The 20363-nt window shown below is 38.6% G+C and overlaps 1 protein-coding gene and 1 long non-coding RNA gene across 17 annotated transcripts in view; one reads left to right on the top strand and one right to left on the bottom strand.

The window, feature by feature from the left end:
- cadpsb (Ca2+-dependent activator protein for secretion b) overlaps positions 1 to 20363 on the top strand; it is a 76509-nt gene that overhangs the window by 3244 nt on the left and 52902 nt on the right. For all 16 annotated transcript variants that reach the window (XM_077572276.1, XM_077572277.1, XM_077572278.1 and 13 more), the window contains exons 2-3: positions 14424 to 14537; positions 18658 to 18990. In XM_077572276.1, coding sequence (XP_077428402.1) covers positions 14424 to 14537; positions 18658 to 18990 — 447 coding nt within the window. The remainder of the gene's footprint in view (positions 1 to 14423; positions 14538 to 18657; positions 18991 to 20363) is intronic.
- On the bottom strand, positions 15244 to 16787 carry LOC144056993 (uncharacterized). Its single transcript, XR_013295149.1, has 3 exons — positions 16707 to 16787; positions 16398 to 16465; positions 15244 to 16281 (listed from the first exon to the last, which is right to left on the bottom strand). It is a non-coding gene; the product is annotated as an uncharacterized LOC144056993 (long non-coding RNA).

Below are 20363 nucleotides of genomic sequence, written 5' to 3'. Positions count from 1 at the left end.
GTACCTGGCGATTCGATTCGTATCACGATTCATAGGTCACGATTCAATTCGATGCAATTCATCCCGATATGGATTTATAAGTTGATTATTGCGTTTTTTAAACTCAAATTTACAAAATACTAATCAGTAAACTTGTACATGTACACAGTAAGATTTTTATGAAAATATATTTATTCATCTGAAACTTCAGGCTTATAACTGTGAGCCACTGTATTTAACAAACAATCTGTTTCTTGTTTAAACAGCATTGAAATAAAAATATTATGGCTTTACTGTTCCATTAATATAACATTCTTCCATGCTTAATGTGTAAACCCTAAACCTAAGTAAGACGTTTTGTTGAATATTTCCTTAATAAATATATGTTTAAACATCGATTCGGCCGCATATGGAATCGATTCGAGAATTGTGCGCTGTAATATCGCGATATATTGCCGAATCGATTTTTTCTAACACCCCTAGTGTCTACACTTTCCAGGTGGTGGAGGTCACATTTAACATGTGTTTCCCACACCACGTTAATACCCACGTAAACTGGCCACCACTCAAGTAGATTTCAAGAAAATGTAATAAATTGTTGCTGTTGATGTGACGTGTGAATGGATGTTAAAGTACTGTATACCGGAGGAGATGACAGGCTCATATGCGGTGTCAGAGACCACATCCCCTGTTGACTGATTGTTTCTTGCCCCCTATATAGGGGCTCAATCACTTTCACGTCACCCGACTTCTCTGTGCTTTGTCTTGTTGGAAAGTCCTAATCGGACAAGTTGGACGTCCGATGAAAGAAGTAGTAGTACATAAAATGTCATATTACTATTAAAGTGATTCAAATAATCTGTATTATCACAATATTGCAAAGGGAAATTCCAGATGTGCACAAAAAGTTTTATTTGGTAAGCAAAGAACATTAAATCAGGTACTTTTATCGTAATTGTAAAGGACAACAACAGAAATAATTTTTTTATGCAAACAAGACACTATGAAATTGACTTTAAATAAGATGTCAATGATGGTGATGAGTCAAGAGTTCACACATTGCCCACTTCACAGTCGCTTTTCACCTTGCATACGAATAAGCCTATACTTGTGCCCTTGTCTTTGTAGGTGGAAAAATATCGCAGCCACCTAGACTGTCTTTCATCCTATTTCGAGCACTCAAACATACAGTGGGGCCCTGAGGTAGATCGCAAATCATATTTCCCCATTAAAATGAATGTAAACGCCATCAATCCATTCAAGCCTCACCCACCACAAATCACATTTTTTTGTAATCTGTTTTTTTCTTTTTTTCAATGGCACTCTTAAATACCGGACAGAACAATATTGAGGATTTAAAAGTTTGCGCTTCATGATTAATCAATAGCAGCTCTTTCTGGTGTGTGCGACTTGGCCACTAGGGGCAGTATAATACAGCGTATGCGGACAAAGGAGAAAACGTTTAATATTTTCTATAAGTGACTCAGTAAGCTGCTGTAATATTTGTTGTTTTTCACAGAGGATAAAGAATGCCTTTAAGTAGGGCTGGGCAATACAGCAAAAAAAATTTAAAAATCACAATATACAGTATGTTTTGCTATCATCAGATTTCAGTTCTGAACATGATTTTTTTATTTTTAAATATTGCTTTTAATTTAAACTTGCCAATTAGAGAGTACGTCAACATTATACTAACAGCATAACAAATGTAGAAAAATATAAAATTATTTAATAAATAGGAAAAAGCCGATAGTGGAGCAAGAAAAAGAAAAAGTCGATATTATTCGCTAGCCGGTCTGTAGCGTTTTGCATTGTGTGTTAGTATTAAGCTAGTGAAAGGAAAAGTTGTGCGGTTGCTTAATTAAACACACAAAGTGTAATACTCTACTCTGTGTTTTTATTGGTTTGGTCCAAACTGATGTGATGGCCTCGGACTCATATGCCCTTGATAGTCATAGATCACACAGTATGAATAGATCACAAATAAATTTAGAATTTTCATTCCTCTCCCTCGTATGATTTGTTATTCCCGTAAGTTAGCCTGACCCAATCATCTCCTAATAGAGCGCCTCTTGGCTCAGCACTTTCTAAAAGCATCCAGCCTCTCTCAGCGAGGGAGTCTCTGTGATGTGAATGTGAAGTAGAGTGAATTCACATCAGTGCTACTTGGATGAAGGTTGCCTCCGCGGTGCTGAGTGCGGAGGGGGGAAAAAAAAAAAGACTTTGGAAGTGCTTTAATGTCTGTCAACATTTGTCATTTGCTTGCTGTCATTAAAAGGTATGAGTGATCAGCTCTCATTTTGGGAAAAAAAAAGAGAGAGCGAGAGAGAGAAAGAACTCATTACTTGTCTTTGCGTATTTTCATCTATTCACACCTTGTTGGCAATCCATTTAGTATTGTTAACCACTCAAAACTCCTCAGCCACAACATTAGGTACACCTTTACCCTTATGTAACCCGATAACAACGCCACGCACCGTTCCCTGACAGTGGCTTCATTGTCGTCGTAAAGGCCAATTTATTTGAAATCGCCTTTTGTTTTAGAATCACATTCGATTGCAAAAGTGGACCTAATATGTGGCTAATGGTTATCTTTTTCGAGCATTGGTTCAAAATATAATGAGGAAAACAAACTGAGCCTTATGGTTTATCTTTTGACACATCCGATAGAGACGAGGCACTTCCATGAAATATCCTGCAGAAGTGTTTCCTTTTAATAAATGCGTCAAAGGGAAAATTCACCCGCCGACATAATGGATTCATCTTGGCTGATACATTTATCCGGTTTATGTGATGTGATATATTAATCAAGCTAAGCGTGGCATTTCAGCTAATGGATGAAAGACAGCTAATATAGTAAAACATTGGAACTAAGTGAGACGGGGGAGATAAAACGGCAAAACAGAAAGAGGCAATGTATAATTCAATTCGATTATGAATGATTGTGTGAGTTTAACTGCTGCAGAAACAAAGATAATTGCGTGAAGGTGCAATAATCCTTTTCTGCCTCACAGTTGAGAGGTTCTGGGTTTCACTCTTGGCCAGCTTTTTCCACTTTTTAGCAAAAGAGAAAGCAGCATTTCAAGAAATGTTTCAGACTTTTGATAAGCAATATAGTTCCTAAACAGCCATTCCAATTTTGTACAACCAGGCAAAAGAAACATTCCGAAGGAGATTAGACATCATTTACTCCGCAACTACAGATGTGTGGTTGGATGTGTTAAGTTTTAATTGGTTTGTGCAATTTTTGTGAACAGAGCCAGAATCTGTTATGTGATATAAAAAAGAGCATCTACAAATGCATAATTCCAAACAATTTGTTACTGTGACAGGCCTACTTGTGACCCCAAGGCAGATAAGCAGTAAAAAAAAAAAAAAAGATCAATGAATGTAAAAGCTCCAAGAATTTCAACATTTCTGATCTCTTTAAAAACATAAATTATATACGGCAAAGCTAAGCACTCCGTTATGTTTATAACGGGTTTATTTGTCGATCGATGTAAACACGGCGACGTGAGCGCAATTCAAAACACTCCATTTCGATAAACTCTAAAAAAGAAATTCATTTCCTATGCAACACTTTACTACAAGAACGTTCTATTTTCTCATTTAAATATAAAGAGATTGAACCGTCATTATGCGTTATGTCAAGTCAGACTTTAGCATATCACGCAAGACTTCTGCAACTTTTGCTCGCCTGCAGCGTACCTCACAAGAGCTCAGTTTAGCAAGCATCAAGGATCAACATTGCACCATTATTTTTTTGTTTGCCCAAATCCCCCTTTGTCTTTTTGTGCCTTTTTTTTTTTGTTTAAATGTATTGCAAAGAAAAGACTGTTGGCTACACCACTAAGCTGAATTCTTGCGGTATTTGTGAGTTCACAAACTCCGGAGAATACAGCTTGTAACGAGCCTGTTGATTTCCACCACTGGTGGTTTGGACCAATCACAGAGCAACATTGTGTTTGGGGGCGGGATAAGCAGCGGCGACGAAACCAGGAAGCGAATCGAATGAACAATACTGAGCTATCCAGAAAAAAGAAAAGAAGAAGAAAAAAAAAAAAGAAACCAGGAAGTGCAGAGTCCGCCAAAACCGTGGGTAACAAACTAATCTAACATTTCTTTTCAAGACGAGACCGAAGAAGACTTTTTCATCCGTTGCCGTGATTGGTTAAAACAAACGTGAACAAGATGCTGCATCGTCCAATCAGCTCTAAGTATTGTACAGAATGTCCCGCTTTCTCCAAGCAAATCACCGTGGCGCGGTCCCAGATTGATATTGTGGAGAACTCTCTTGAGTGAATCATAATTACCAATCTGGCTATTGCCAGGTTACTACACCATAGCAGCTGTCCAAGAATTCTGATGGTGGCGTAACTAAGTACAGGTAGTTCGGTACCAATGCTAACGTTAGCTGCTAGCTCTTGCCACAGATTCACTGGCTAGTCCAATGTTAGTATCCAAAGTGGGGGTCACTAAAATGGTGCTAGGCAGTCCCACCAGGGAACATATGAGGTTGTAAAAATAGTTTAATAATTTTGATGGAACATTGTGATTTCCTAGGAATGTTGCAACTGTGAAAATGTAACCGCTTGCAGAGATTTAAAGAAATAAAGTGTTGCCTGTTGATATTTATCTGTTTCCGACCTTGTTAAATCACTGTCGGTAAAAAACGGTTGGTGAACCATGACTTGGAGTATTTGAGTGCTATGCAAACCAGAGATGATGCTCAATTGAGTCAGGTGTTAGAAAATTAATTATGTAGGCATGAATAAAGTCTTTGCATAGTTGAACTTTTTTCTTAATGCTACACACAGTTATGTAGTGGTTATAATAACTGATTTGTAGACTTGTGTGGCCGCTAAGAATGTTATATACATTTTTAGGAAAATAGTTTCATTATGCCCTATAACAGACTCATTTAACTGACTAAGAGGTTCAACTGCAATCACATTTGCATAAAAACGTACAATATTCTCGCAAGCTGTTTTAAACAACATTCTTTCTGGTTTAGGCACATTCACGACTCTTCCTTAAGAGAAGAAAGTTAACAAGATTACATTTAAACATGTAGATGAGGCTGATAATGTGAGTCATCGTGCGCCCGGAAGAGTCACATGAGAGGGAGCGTCAGTGAAAGGGAGCTCATGTAGAATGATTTGCATTATTAGGTAAGAGCTTTAAATTGAGTTCTGCCCGCAAAAAGGACATCCTTTGACAAAATAAGAGGCTTTCCAGTCAAGGTCAAAAGTGGGTTTCGAATGATTTAGCATCACTCGTGACACAGATCGTTCATCTGTGCTTCGGATATGGACGTGGTTGAGGAAGAGCGCAAGCCTAAAAGCAGGCATAGCTCATCATATGTTGAGGAACAATATAGGGATGCTAGTACTTATCGTGTAAAAACATTTTCCTAAATATTTAGCTTCCAACTCCTGCCAGGGATCGACACGCTTTTGCTTTCATTATTCAGATGATAAAGCAGCAGTAGCTGATGAATTGAACACACCGGGACACTCTTGTTAGTAGAAAAACAGCAATCGAAATGAAAATGTCGCCCCGAGGAGCTTTTGCAGGACAATTTAGGATTTGGTGTTTCTCTTTTCATCCCTCACACAATGTGCAAGTGCATCTGTGTGCCGGCTTGAAAGCTGCATCTCACATTCTGACGTTCGCCCTGCACCAGTTGATTTCTATTTCCGTGGCGCACGTGTTAATTAAACCTTTATGTCCCAGCAGAGCCCACGTGATCCCGAATGTTAGACGTCGGCTGCGATGTTTTTTCTCCTGCCCAACCTTGACTTGCTGACGAGAATAAAACACTGTTTCATGATTGAGCAAATCCATGAAGCTTAAAAAGGAGCTTAAGGTTAGTTAGTGTGTCCGTCCCGACTGAATAAATAATCCGCACTCTCCTGTCAATCTTCCTCTAGAAATTGTTACTGTATACAAAACATAATCTCATGTCCTTAGTAGTATGTCGTATAGAGAAAACAATGAGAAAAAACCTTCCTGTTATGATGTCATGGCAACATGCTGCTTGAAATGTACTATATATAGCATATGTTGTACAAGCCCAAAAGCATTTTTTAGGACACATACAATAACTACATTGTCTTGCTAATTTATAGGCATGATGATAATAATAATAATAATAATAATAATAAGAAGACTTTATAGCATATGTTGTACAAGCCCAAAAGCATTTTTTTAGGACACATATAATAACTACATTGTCTTGCTAATTTATAGGCATAATAATAATAATAATAATAATAATAATAATAATAATAATAATAATAATAATAATAATAATAATAATAATAATAAGACTTTATAGCATATGTTGTACTAGCCCAAAAGCATTTTTTAGGACACATACAATAACTACATTGTCTTGCTAATTTATAGGCATAATGATAATAATAATAATAATAAGAAGAAGAGTTTATAGCATATGTTGTACAAGCCCAAAAGCATTTTTTTAGGACACATATAATAACTACATTGTCTTGCTAATTTATAGGCATGATGATAATAATAATAATAATAATAATAATAATAATAATAATAATAATAATAAGACTTTATAGCATATGTTGTACAAGCCCAAAAGCATTTTTTAGGACACATACAATAACTACATTGTCTTGCTAATTTATAGGCATAATGATAATAATAATAATAATAAGAAGAAGACTTTATAGCATATGTTGTACAAGCCCAAAAGCATTTTTTAGGACAAATACAATAACTACATTGTCTTGCTAATTTATAGGCATGACGCTAATAATAATAATAATAATAATAATAATAATAATAATAATAATAATAATAATAATAATAATAATAATAATAAGACTTGTGGCTGCCGAGTACTCATTACTGCTAAGAAGAACTTACACGTTCCTAATACAGTGCCATGATGTTACACTTCAAAATGTTTTAATCAAGTATTTTATCGGATTATATTATCTGCGTACATTTTCTTTAATTACGTTTGCAAAGGGCATTTATTTTATTATTTGTCCATTAACGGGATTATGCAATAATTTATTTCTCTAAAACTTTGTGCAAGGATGGGTCATGGGCGAAGGAAAAGTGTAGTAAATGTTTAATTCAGATCTGCATAAAGCTGATTATTTTCATTCATATTAACTTTTTGGAAACTTTTCTTCATTGTGCATGAATCTTTAAACAAGTCACATACAGAATTTGGGTATCTACAAAGTAATTGAGTGCAAATCCTAATTAGGATTGCTCTTGGTTGAAGTCTGCCCTTGCCTCGAAGGCATTCTAGCAACTATATGAGGTCCAAATTATGAGATATGAAAGTCATCATTAATCTGCAACCTGTCAAAGTACATTCTTTATGAATTCCATCTTTTCTCTTAAGATTTTTTATGTTAAAAGTGGCAAGACTGCAGTTGGCGCACACCTATAGAAGAAATTGAATTTGTGAACAAGATGTTTATACTGCTAATTAAACCTTGACATAACTGTGTAAAATCAATGTGTGATTATGAAGTGGCCATCCTTCCCGCTCGAAATGTTCTTTTGTTAGACTGCAGTAATTGCTTTGATAAGATTAACTCTTCTTAAGAATGTGTCTGCACAATTATGAGAGCGTACGTCGCTCGTCTGCGCATTTGGTCTCAAACTGGACTCATCTTTTCAACCGCTGCCTTTCTCCCCCCCCCCCCTTGTAATAGATGTCATCTCAAAATAAGACATTTTTCTACTTCTTGATGATGCAAATGGCCATTATCATGAGCGGCGCCATATCCCCGCCAGCCATTTCTATGCTTTTGTGTTACATGAAACATTGCTTTAGTGGGAAATGAGCAGGCCATGACAGGAGCGGTGGAGATTTTTTTTTTCCTTCCACATTAAAAGGCAGAGGATAGAGATGTCCGAGCTGTTGCAGGAATCATTACTGCAGTCCTCTGCTCCCTGGCTCAGGCCTCAAGAAGGCAAAGAGCCACCTGGGGGAGCAGCATCAGCCTTCATGTCAAGTACAAACTCTGGCTCACTTTTTCCCCGTCCTGCATTGCCAAAAAATGATGACATACTCCTGAGCGGACTACTTGAACTCTCTGAATGCTCACCGTCACCGAACTGTAACTGTTGGAGAAGGAAACTTTAGACAATAGAACACATTCTCCATCCATTCACCTTAAAAAGCTTGCCGTCAGCTAATCACAGGGCACAGAGACAACCAGTCACATTTATATTGGAATGCGGAAGGAAGTCAAAGTATTGGGACAGCATATTGGGACTGTGCTGTCCAAGAAGATATTACATAATAGAATATAACTATTAGATTCATATAATGCTTTTCTTGACACTCAAAGATGCTTTACAATGGATACATTCATACACAGTCCCTCCAACCACCACCAAACATTCGCACCTTCCATAAACCAGTGTGAGTAGCACAGGAGGATTTGTGTGTGAAATGCCTTGCCCAAGGACACGACAACACGTGACTTGGGGGAGAGCAGGGATCGAACAGCCGACCTTCTGGTTTTTGAACGACCGTCTCTACATTCTGAGCCACGACCGCCACAACTGACAGATAGTATCATACAGCAAGGCTTAAAATACGCGGATTCTCATCGCAGTTTGAGAGTCAAAATTTACATTTTATGCCGCAATGAAACATTGAAATGTAAAACTTTATTGGCGTTTATGTGGCTAAACGCAGATATGCCAAAAGTTACGGAAAATACTGAACGCTAATTTGTTATGCCAGAAATGATGATAGTTCCAGATATTAAAATTAATAAATAATAATAATAAATCATCAAAGAGGGGTCATTCCATGCCAACCCCCCAAAAAAACCCTGAACATTTTAACCAAGCAGATTCCGATTTTAATGAAACTTTCTGCATGTTGATAGTGATCTCAGAACGCTATATCTCAAATTTTCGGTCAATCGGAGCAGGGGTTTGGGAGCTACGGCCTGCCAAATTGTTATATTTTAAACAAAAAGGGTCAATCTTCACAAAACATGTATTTTTGGAAAGGGACATCTACAAGGATTCCAAATCTGCAATGGTGCATACTTTAGTAACCTTTTATTTTAGTTGACTTTGGAATTGACCTTGTGGATCATGTGACTTAAACAAAATTTTTCATGAAATGTAATCTCTCACTAAATTTTCGAGAGGTAATTGTGTTTTTGTTTGGCCGCAATATGGAATTAGAGTAACCATACCTACCGTCAGATATTCATTGAATATTCATTAAATAATCATTGAATATTCAATTGTCAATGAATATTCAACTTTCAATGACTATTCAATCAAATGTTGGTCATGTGACGTTCGCAAGCTGAGCCGTGAGTGGTCATTATCTGAGCCTTGAGCAACTGTGATGTCATTGTCGACAGCAAGTGCCAAAATGGCCGCCCCCTTAGATAAAAACGATGTTGCTGCTTAATTCATATTCCACAAACACAATACCAATCACAAAGCCGTGTTTACACTAGCGATATTGTGAAGAAAATGTTTGCGTTGACTTCCCCTTACCAAACACAAAATGCAGGTTTATAATGTACTGTAAATCATTTTAATCACTAAATTTTGGCTAGTTGTATAAACTAATCTGCAACATGTAATTATAAACCTCTTGATCTCCTTCCCCCAGACAGTTTTGATAGCTTTGTTTTGCCGCGACCTTTTCAAAGAGCCCTGCTGATTTCAGCCTGTAAACCACGGGAAGTTCACATGTCCGTGCCATTTATGTCATAGTTGTGTAAGGGCTCATTTTCTGTTCGGTAACTGCATGACTGAAGACCGGGGGCCGAGCAGGATGGGTGCTGCGAGGGAGTGGGTGGTGTGATAATGGATGTCTGTTACGAGAAGCGGCTTAGCTGGTGGCGAACACGGTGTTCGGTGGTACGACGGCGCGGCGGAGGTTGCGGACGCGCGACGTGTTTGCTGTGTCTGCATGAAGAGCACACACCTGGCTGTTTGCTGACCCTGACGACTGCCTTTTACTCACACAATGCTGCGTTTGTGTGTCTTTTGCCGCACATGAATGTGAATGTGTCTGCCCGTGGGGAGAATAGCCCGGGCACCTGTATTTGTGTTTCTGTAGTTCTGTGATCACAGTGGCTTTCGTGGCGCTTGGGCTTGCTGTTTGACTTTGTGCAGCTGTCATGTCGTCGTGATGTTTGCTCACATGTGACATTTTTATTGTGACTGAAATGTGCTTTGTGTTGAAAAACGAGAAAGGAATCGAAGGCAGCTAGTTTGTGAGCAATAATGCTGGTGTGCATTAAGGTATGTTATCCAAAATTAGGTTCCGCAAATTATCTTCTCTTTTAGCCTAAAGCGTCAATATGTATCCTGATTTTTTTTTACATTATTTTACATTCGTTTTTATGAAAAAAATCATAAGTACATCCAAATAAAGATTTTTTTTTAAAGATGGATGGCAAAAACGTTTTCTTCTTCTAATGTTAGCAGCCTATCTGGTTTATCACCAGCCGTGATAGTGAGCACTTCTCCTTTGCCGAGATAATGCATCCCACCTTACAGGTGTGCCATATTAAGATGCCGGCTTTGCTTCCGTCTGGACGGGGCCTTAGACACTCTGAAAGGTGCAGTTTTGTTTTATTGGGTAGGGGTGGGGGGTGGGGGGTTCAGTATTGACTGGTTTTCTGGCTCCCCATACACCTGTTAACTAATCGTGGTGTCTAATCAGCATTTTCATATGGCACACCTGTGAGGTGGGATGGATTATCTCGGCAAAGGAGAATTGCTGAAGTGCTAGTATATATATATATATATTTTTTATTTTTTTATTTTTTTATTATTATTATTTTTTTTTATTATTTGATTTTTTTTTTTTTCTGGATATTCATTTATTTTTTAACTCAGCAAATGCTACCTTCAACTCAACTTTGTTAAGGCAAACCTGTTAATAGAACTCTTGTTTTAAATCTCATTCAGGCATATTGAATGTTGTGCTGAATGATTAATCTTGCTGTGAGTTTTACCATCAGTGTTTTTATGTAGCAGTGGTTTTAGATGAAGTTGCTTGCGTATATTTTGTCGAGTTTTCTAGAAAGATTTACGGCTGTATTTCTCACCAACTGCTCTGCTATCTTGTAGGCCCCTTAATTCATTTTATTGTTTAATTAAATTTCTGTGAAACACCGCACAAATAAATGATACTTTATGTACAGGCTTATACTATACAAACTAAAGTGCAGCCTCTTAATTTAGGAAAACGCCATCGACTTTCAATGTGATGTAACTTCAACAGGACGCTTTACTGTAAGTATGATTTAGCACACTACATCCTGCCTGCATTTAGATAATTAATCCACCCGTCAAAGCGCTGCAAGGACAACTATGTCATGCACCTGTGCTGTGGAGAGTAAAATTCTAAAGAGATAAATTGATAAGCATACAGGACTGGATTAAGGTGCACGGGAGCCTGCATCATTCAATTTCATTCACCTTTGCACCTTTCAAAGAATCAGATGCAGGACGTTAAATAGATTAAAACACAACCTTACCCTGCTTACTCCTTCGCTTAAGATATGGGCTGAAATGACATGAGCATGAATTTAATTAAAATGTGATGAACTGTTCAAAATAGGTCACGGCAACGCACCTAAGCATCCGGGTTAAGGCATACAGTCAAGTAGTTTTGAACCGTAATAAAGTTTCCACGCATAATGCCCTTGCCTGGCTCCTCTATTGATACGCGGGGGTGATTAATGTTTACTTCACTGCCGCAAATGAATCACTGGGCCCTGCTGCAATCTTGATAACAGCCATAGAGAGAGAATCAATATGCGCCCAGTAGGAAAAATATGTCTTGGGAATGTGGAATCAGATGAAAATGTCGGCGCTTTCCCTCGCCCATCAATATGGTCACTAATCAGTACAGTTCCCTAATCAGCAGTCTCTCGCTTTTGTACACGCCATGTTGATAATGTTGATAAAGAGATTAATAGGCTGTCACTGGCCAAGCCACGGAAGGGCCAAACCTAATGATTACATTAAAATAAATCCTTAAAATATGGAATTTGTTAAATGTAATTTACACACCACCGTGGGGAGGAAGTGGAAGCAAGTAACCAGTTCAGCGGACTGCTGAACGACTCCATTGACTCACATTAGCTTGGTTTCATAATTGTTTTGCACACAAATGTTTCACTTAATTTGGAAGGTAACAATCATAAACCAGCCTTCTGCTGCCTCACAAAGATGCATTGTGGTGCGAAGACTAAAAGCAATGTTTCTTACACATTAAGAGCTTTAAAATAGTGGAGAATGTAATTTATTCCATTAACTAGGGTCTGAATGATTAATCGGCTGTTGTTGTTTTTTCAACCCAGCAAAAAGCAGACGACTTTTACTTTTTATTTTAACACATTAACACATAAGATGAAGATAACGACATTGAAACGTTCCCCCCGCAAAAAAAAACCCAAACTTTTTTTTTTTTTTTTTTTAATCGGCTGATTTTTCTCTCTATTGTAAACTTGGGTAAAATACCAAAGGACAATGTATTGTAAAACAATTCTGCCAGTTTATCATTTATCTATATTGTTGTAAGGGACCAAAATAAAAGTTATCTTATATTATTTTTATTCTGCCAAATATCAGAATCGGCAATGGAGGAGGTTTATTTTCACCTTACCCCTTTTTTCCATGACTTCCGATTTCAAATAATAATAACAACCACAATTGACATACGTGCCCTCTGCGTAAAATCCTAACTAGGCTTCTTAGTGTAACTATCCAGTAGTGAGTTACCATCTTTGGAACATACGTGATATAATAAAAGGATAAGCGGTATAGAAAATGAATGGATGGAGTTGTTTGTATAATGTCAGTGTCTCTAAAAATCAATCCTATGATTAGCTTTGGTGCTGACAGATTATAGTTAATTCTCATTTATTTTAACCAGACCGAAGGAGGTTGGAGGGGGTTCGACAGGCACGCAGATGTTATCGAGATTGCCTCACAGGCACATGATATAGAACGCTTTTCCATCTTCCTCCCACACCAGTCTGTCATTTGCTAACGCATGCATACATACACACACACACACATATTACCGGCTGCTCCTTGTGCGTGTATGATATACACAACAGCGTGAAGTGTAGACAACATTTGTCACAGGGAGATGGCCGCACTATTGACTTTCAGGTCACTGACTCTGTTAGCATGTGTTAAATCAATTCAAGGACATTTGGACCTGAGTGAGGTGAAACAAAGGGGAGAAGAGATCAGAGGCGCATATTATTTTAATTAGGTTCTTTATGTGCATATAAAATATCTCAACATTGATGCAAATGAGTTAAACGTTAAGTGCCTATATTCATTTGACCACTCTTTAAATTATACGGGAGGGTTTTAACAACTGAATTATGTCCCATGTTCCTAATGTCCAATATGCAAACCTCTTTTCACTCCAACCAATTCAGTGTTTCACAACATTTATTCATAGATAGATGACTAAAGATACGTTAGTTGAAGGAAATAAGTAATCATTTCTGGACCAATCAAGTGAAATTGGACCATTTCCTCACCCAAAATGTCTTCCTCTACTTGCTGACTTTAACTTTCTCTGCTGCTACAATAAATATTTTCTACAGAGCTCTTGTGAAGTTAGGTCAAACTTTAATAAAGAATTTCATTTCCAGACCCTACAAAGACAACTTGTTTGTGCCACCAAGGTTGCATTTCAGTGTTATCAGTGTACCGTGTTCTTGTACTCAAGCTACTCTCACCTCAAGGAGACAGGTCAAGTTAAGGTGGGGGGGCACAGGTGGGATCAGAGTGGAAGAAGACTGCAACGTTGGAGTTTTATTCATGAGGCATGATAAACAAAAAAAGTTTAAAAAAAATAATAATTTAAGATTGACTACTGCTGGTTGCGCTGCTGCAGGCTTTACATCACAGCAGTGGCGGCAAAGACGGCGCAGAGCCGTAAAGCTAAACTCTCGATTTAACACTCAATCTTTACTCCCGCTTGCACCCGAGGTCATGACCCCCGTGCGGTGTCTGAAAAAAGGAGATTGCGGATCCAATCAGCCAAGACGGGCTGTTTTGCTATCTCTCCGGGTGATGTCTTTGGGTGCCGAGAGATTTGGGAGCATGTCATTGAGTCTTTTCTACTTTATGCCGTGAGCTGCCTCTTGGTGTATTTTGTGGGCCCAGAATAGCTCCTGTCTTTCTTTAAAGCTGGAGACTGGAAGAGCTTGTCAGGCCAAATGAGGATGCGGTGGTGGACTACGTCTCCCAGCAGGCCTGGGAGTGCTTAGCTTCCCCGAGACAAAAGTTGGGAGCTGACAAGAACATTTAAAAAGTGGCTGGATAGCATTGTTTCAGCTAATGTGCGCCCATTTGGAGAGCGTTGCCTAATCTGGCTTTAATGCTGCCTTGTCCTTTGTTTGCCCTTGCCCCAACAGATAACAAAGCAGCAGCTTCAGCAGACCAAGGATCGCTTCCAGGCCTTCCTGAACGGAGACACGCAAATTGTGGCAGATGAAGCCTTCATCAACGCAGTGCAGAGCTACTATGAGGTACCAGCACACCATAATCACACCGCCACACGCTCAATCACAACCATTTTTCCGCCGAGCCCAGGCTGGATGACTTTCTGAATTCATCACTGGCTGAATGCATGTCCGCGAACATTTCTGCTGATTGTAGAAGTGCGAAAATGTGGCTGGCTGCAGCAATTTCGGCTCGCTAGGCGTGGAGTCGAGTCGCCCGTTTTTCGGGCCATAAATCTAAGCCCCCACGCAGAACTGCTCTAGTTTCCATGTCAAAATGCTGAAATCCATGCGGCTGAGTGATGAAATGGTGGCTGAGGTTTCTCACTGTGCAGATTATGAGTCAGACCATGTGGCTGACACAGCCGTCTTTCCGAGCTCACGCTCTTCAATCCACATAATGAAGTAAGTCATTATTACCGTGCATGCTAGAGACATGACCGATAGAGGATATTAAAGGTCAATTCTTTCATGGGAAAAAAAAAAACAAGCAAAGGCATAATGGACAAATGCAGATAAATCCATAAAGTGTCTGTAGATGGCTATAGAGGTTAATTACAGCTTCACCTACATGTGAAGGATGGATGTAATATGCTACTCTGTATGTTCATGTAAATGAGGGTGAGGAAGGGTAGATAGCTATTATGCATACATGAAAGGGTGAGAAAAAAAATATATTTAATATTTAATATTAATAAATATTTCTAAGGTCTTTAATGTTAGCCATCCAATCATGGTACCAATATTAGTACAAAGAGGGAATATTGTTGCTTTAGGTTTAGTTAGACAATTGACACATATCGGTCACACAACATAATGTACACATTCACCAATAAAATATAACAATAAACCTTGTGATAAAGAGGATCCAGTATAGAAAAGCAGCCTACAAGGTTTTATAAAGTGTTTTTAAAAAAGTATATAAGGTTTTATGACTAAAACGACTAGTGTTGTGCCACTTATTGAGTCACTTTGTGATCATAACCGTACCACTGTTTATAGTTGCTTGGAAGTAGGCATTAAATACAGTGGATATAAAAAGTCTAGACACCCCATTACAATGCCAGTTTTTTGTCATATAAAAAATACACCAACATAAATCAGGTCCAAACTTTTTGGACAACTCGCTTGAGAGAAAATAATCCTTCCGAGAGGGGAACTAAAAACAAATGAAAAATAGTCATTGCATAAGTGTGCACACCCTCTAATAACTGGGGTCAGCACATACCTGTTACCATTTTTTCCCCCACGTGCCTCTAAGTTAACACCAAATGAAGTTAAAGTAATACTTAAAGTAAGAAATATACAAAAAATAAATTAAAATAATTTACCAAATAACAGAAAATACAAACAATACATTAAAATAACTTCCCATAGCTGTTTGCATTATGTTGCTGATGGTCAGAGTAAAATACAGTAAGTTATTTTATTAATCATCAAATAAGCACTCATTATATTGCGAGAGTATCTTAAGTGATTTTTCACAAAACATGTTTCCAATTTTAATGTATTGACAGTTATAAGTGACGTTGAGAGGAACCAGTTGAGGTGGCTCGGGCATCTGGTTCGGATGCCTCCTGGACGCCTCCCTGGGGAGGTGTTCCGGGCATGTTCTACCGGCAGGAGGCCCCGGGGACGACCCAGGACTCGCTGGAGAGACTATGTCTCTCGGCTGTCCTGGGAACGCCTTGGGGTCCCGTCGGATGAGCTGGCTGAAGTGGCTGGGGAGAGGGAAGTCTGGGCTTCCCTGCTAAAGCTGCTGCCCCCGCGACTCGACCCCGGATAAGCGGAAGAAGACGGACGGACAGTTATAAGTACATGTTATAGCAATACATGCTATTTGTTTTAAGTTTGCACATTTCTAATTGAAATGAGGAAATTAATTACCTGCTGCTTGGGCAGCTTCTATGTCCAAACGGTCCTGAGAAGCACCATTAGCAGGAAAATACACATTACTGTAAAGATTCAGAAACACAACTTCAACCTTTAGGTAGAAACTTGTACTGCAACAATTAACCTAACAATTGGTGACATAAAAGTACCTTGCAGTAAATTGCCCAATGACCAGAATCTAAAAAACACTTTTCACCATACAGTACTAGGTTTAATGGGTTTTGCCCTTTTAAGTGAAGTCCTGCATTACTCATTAGCTCACTGTTTGAAATGTTGTCCAACAATGTGTTTAAAAATGATTACCTTGTGATTGACACTTTCACACCAAATGATAAATGTATGTAGCTTTTCATACTTCTGTAAATTAAATCCTTTAACTTCCTGGTTGACTTCTTCTTTCACGTTCCTGTGCCACTACCCAAAGAAGCCTGAAAAGGTACAGTGCCATCTAGTGACATTATTTAGGACTGTAGGTTATTTGTGCACTTATGTTTAGTCCCACTGGGTTTAAATAAATAAACAGCTGTACATTCGCTTGCTTTGGTGTTGATTTTAAAATGGTGTTAACCTTCTTCAACTGCACGAGAGGTGCAAAAGATTACAAACATGCTCCGAGTATGATTCAGCACAGTTCGGCACCTTTGCAAAAATATTACCACAGTAAAAGACTGAATTTTTTATGAGGTTTTTGCATTGGACTGTAAAGAACTGTGCAGGTGCACTCACTCATGTACTAGTGCGTATAAAAAGGATGTAGAGTACAGTCATTTGTTATGGAGCTCAAGTCCTCTTTTTAATCACAAATTAAATTGCTCTGGTAGTTGACAAAATTAGTTAAATGGCTGTTGGTGTTCTATTTTACCGCACAGAGACACAATAATTAATTAAATCATTGATTGTCCTAAAGACTTCTGTGCCTTTAAAAGCCTCTCTAGGCAGGAATCAATTGTGCCAAAGCTTTGTTGTTTGCATATGAACATTGTTTACCAAATGGTCTGCACAGTTGTCTTTTAGTCACATTAGATGCTGAGAACAAATTGTGTCTTAATGACAAAGCAGTGGGCTTTCCTTGTTCTGTTGACGCTGTCATCTTGTCTGTCACTGTCAGGCTGTCATTAGCAGGCGGCCATGTTGCTGAACGTCCCTGCATGCAGCCCATAAAACTGCGTTCCTTGTTAACAGCTAGAATAACTAGATGTGCAATGAAGAGTCCAGGGATGTCAAACTCATTGTTGTGGGCCACGTTGTTGATATGATTTCCCTCACAAGGGGAGTGTATATTATTACATAACTGCAATTGTCCTTTCAGTTGTCTGTTATATACAAATCTATTTCTAAAATTGTTAATGGGGAAGTCAACCCAAAGATTTTCTTTCCAATAATATGTTGTATTTGCCCCCACTCTGATAAATATTGTGTTTGTGGAATTTGAATAAAGCAGCAAAATGCACCCATTTTCGTCTATCTCTTGGGGTGGCCATTTTGCCACTTGCTGTCAACTAAAAATGACATCACAATTGTTGAGGGACTCAGGTATCACAGCTGACCTGTTTATTGAAACTGACCAATCACAGCTCACCCGTTTACTGAAGCTGAGCTGTGATTGGTCGTTACCTGAGCCCTGAGCAACTGTGATGTCATTTTCAGTTGACAGCAAGTGGCAAAATGGCCGCCTCCCGAGATTGATAAAAAATGGGTGAATTTAGCTAATTAACTAATTTGCCAAAAACGCAGACTAGTAGGGCTGCATAGAACATATTGTAAATGAAATGCAGAAACAATGAAAAATTGTGGCATGCAAATTATAGTAAAAAAAAAATAAAAAATTGGTGGAAAAAACAAATTGGTACAGCGTTTCTGTTGTAATGAAATGAACAAACCAAGGGTGAAACATGCAGTAGACACTTTATTTGCTTTAGTGGATAAAATGATGTGGGTTTGATCTGGCCCCGGGCCTAGAGTGTGAGTTGTCGATGATCAAAGTGCAAGTGCAAGTGAGTGATAGCACAATTAAAAGTGTAGTGTTCTCCGAAATAGCCAAGCTGATAAATTCCAATTTACTATTAAACCCTTTGACAATTGTTGAATGCAATTATGTATGATGAAAAAGTTGGACCCTCAGGGACAAAATGATACATGGAAAACAATTATATTTTCCAGTAAAGGAGGAATGTAATGACTGCACACTCCAGTATTCAGCTCACTGCAGTAACCATTAATCCTACATCCTTATCTTCTGTCTCTTACAACAAAGGTGTTCTTAAAGAGCGACCGTGTGGCTAAAATGGTCCAGAGCGGCGGCTTCTCGGCGAGCGACTTCAGGGAAGTGTTCAAGAGGCACATCGAGAAGCGCGTGCGCAGCCTCCCGGAGATCGACGGCCTGAGCAAGGAGACGGTGCTGAGCTCCTGGATGGCCAAGTTTGACACCATCTACCGCGGCGACGAGGATCCGCGCAAGGCGCAGCAGCGTATGACGGCCAGCGCCGCCTCGGAGCTCATCCTGAGCAAGGATCAGCTGTACGAGATGTTCCAGAATATCCTGGGCATCAAAAAGTTTGAGCACCAACTGCTTTACCAAGCTTGTCAGGTACGTTTAAGTTTGGTGTGGAATAACCTTAGAACCCTGACCGCGACACTATCAAGCCTCTTTGTGTATATACACAATATGGCGACCTCAAAGTTGCTAAAATGGAAAGACTGTAGCTAGTGTTTTGGGCACCCATGGCAATCACAGTCATGGTGCCTTCCACAACTTTTAAAATATATTACCAGTATCTGACAATTTAAAGAAAAATTTAGAAAATTTCCCTTTTTCCTGAGCTAGATGTCCTTAGAATCTTTTTTGAAGTCAATCATATCAATTTTTTTTTTATTGTAACATATGAAGATGAATCACCATTTAATAATGTTTACCATTTTGAGTGCTTTAATGGTCGCTGTCTATGCGATGAAAAGCATCACTCGTTTCACTTGCCGCTTCTGCATTGTCCTTGGCTAATACTGACAGCAGTGCTATACATAAAAGTGTCTAGCTTTTGCTGTTGATGCTGTCGGTTATGTACATTCGCCACAGTGAAAAAAAGTTGAAACCTTTTATAGCCATCTTTTCCACAAGTCAACAAGTTTATTTTGCTGCTATATTCCTGAATCAAGTCTGTACATGTGCACACAGCTGGAGTAGTTCACTGCATGAAAAAGGAAGGGGGCGCATTGGAAAAGTCATGATAGGTTAGCATTTTAAAGTGTTTTTAAGCATGTGAATTAAGATTGAAACATGAATAATTACGGGCCCCTGTAAAGCCCCAGGCTATTAACTGTCTTTGCGGGAACCTCGTGTATCCAGATAAATGTTATTAAAGTGTTGACAGTATCTTGAGAAAAAAATGTATTAACTCTTTTGAACACAAATTTGAGAAGATTCATAAACTCTTGTTTTTCCACTCACGCTCTCTTGATAAAACACACGATATAATAATCTGACCTTGAAATAACAGCTTTAAAAAACAACAACATTTAAACCTGTTTAAAATTGCAATAGCATCCGCCATTGCCATTACAACCTGCTAACTGTTTTGGTGGTCTATAATATTGGTAGACCAGCCAGGACAGCTCTTATGTGTTAGCTTAAATGCTATCCCAATATTTTTTTATGAAATGCTTGTACAAACTTTGCCACACATTAAAAATATGGCATTGTTTCTTTCAGGACATGATGCTAACTTACAACACAAAAGCTTCTCTTAGCATTTAGCGCCAACATTTATTAGCTTGGCTTCCTTAGCTTCTGGCCATGTCTTTGTCACACACACGTGCTCGTTTACGACTGTTGATTTGCGTTTGCCTGGGTGCATTCAAACGAGATCGCAAATCACTTTTCCAGAGAGCCCTGAAGCAAAAAAAAAAAAAAATCCCGTACTGTTGTTTTAACTTGTCAGCTATCTGTATCTTGTAATGTCCAAT

The sequence above is a fragment of the Vanacampus margaritifer genome, chromosome 8, assembly GCF_051991255.1.
Source record: "Vanacampus margaritifer isolate UIUO_Vmar chromosome 8, RoL_Vmar_1.0, whole genome shotgun sequence".
Taxonomy (NCBI): Eukaryota; Metazoa; Chordata; class Actinopteri; order Syngnathiformes; family Syngnathidae; genus Vanacampus; species Vanacampus margaritifer.
This window is presented reverse-complemented; position numbering and strand designations above follow the sequence as displayed.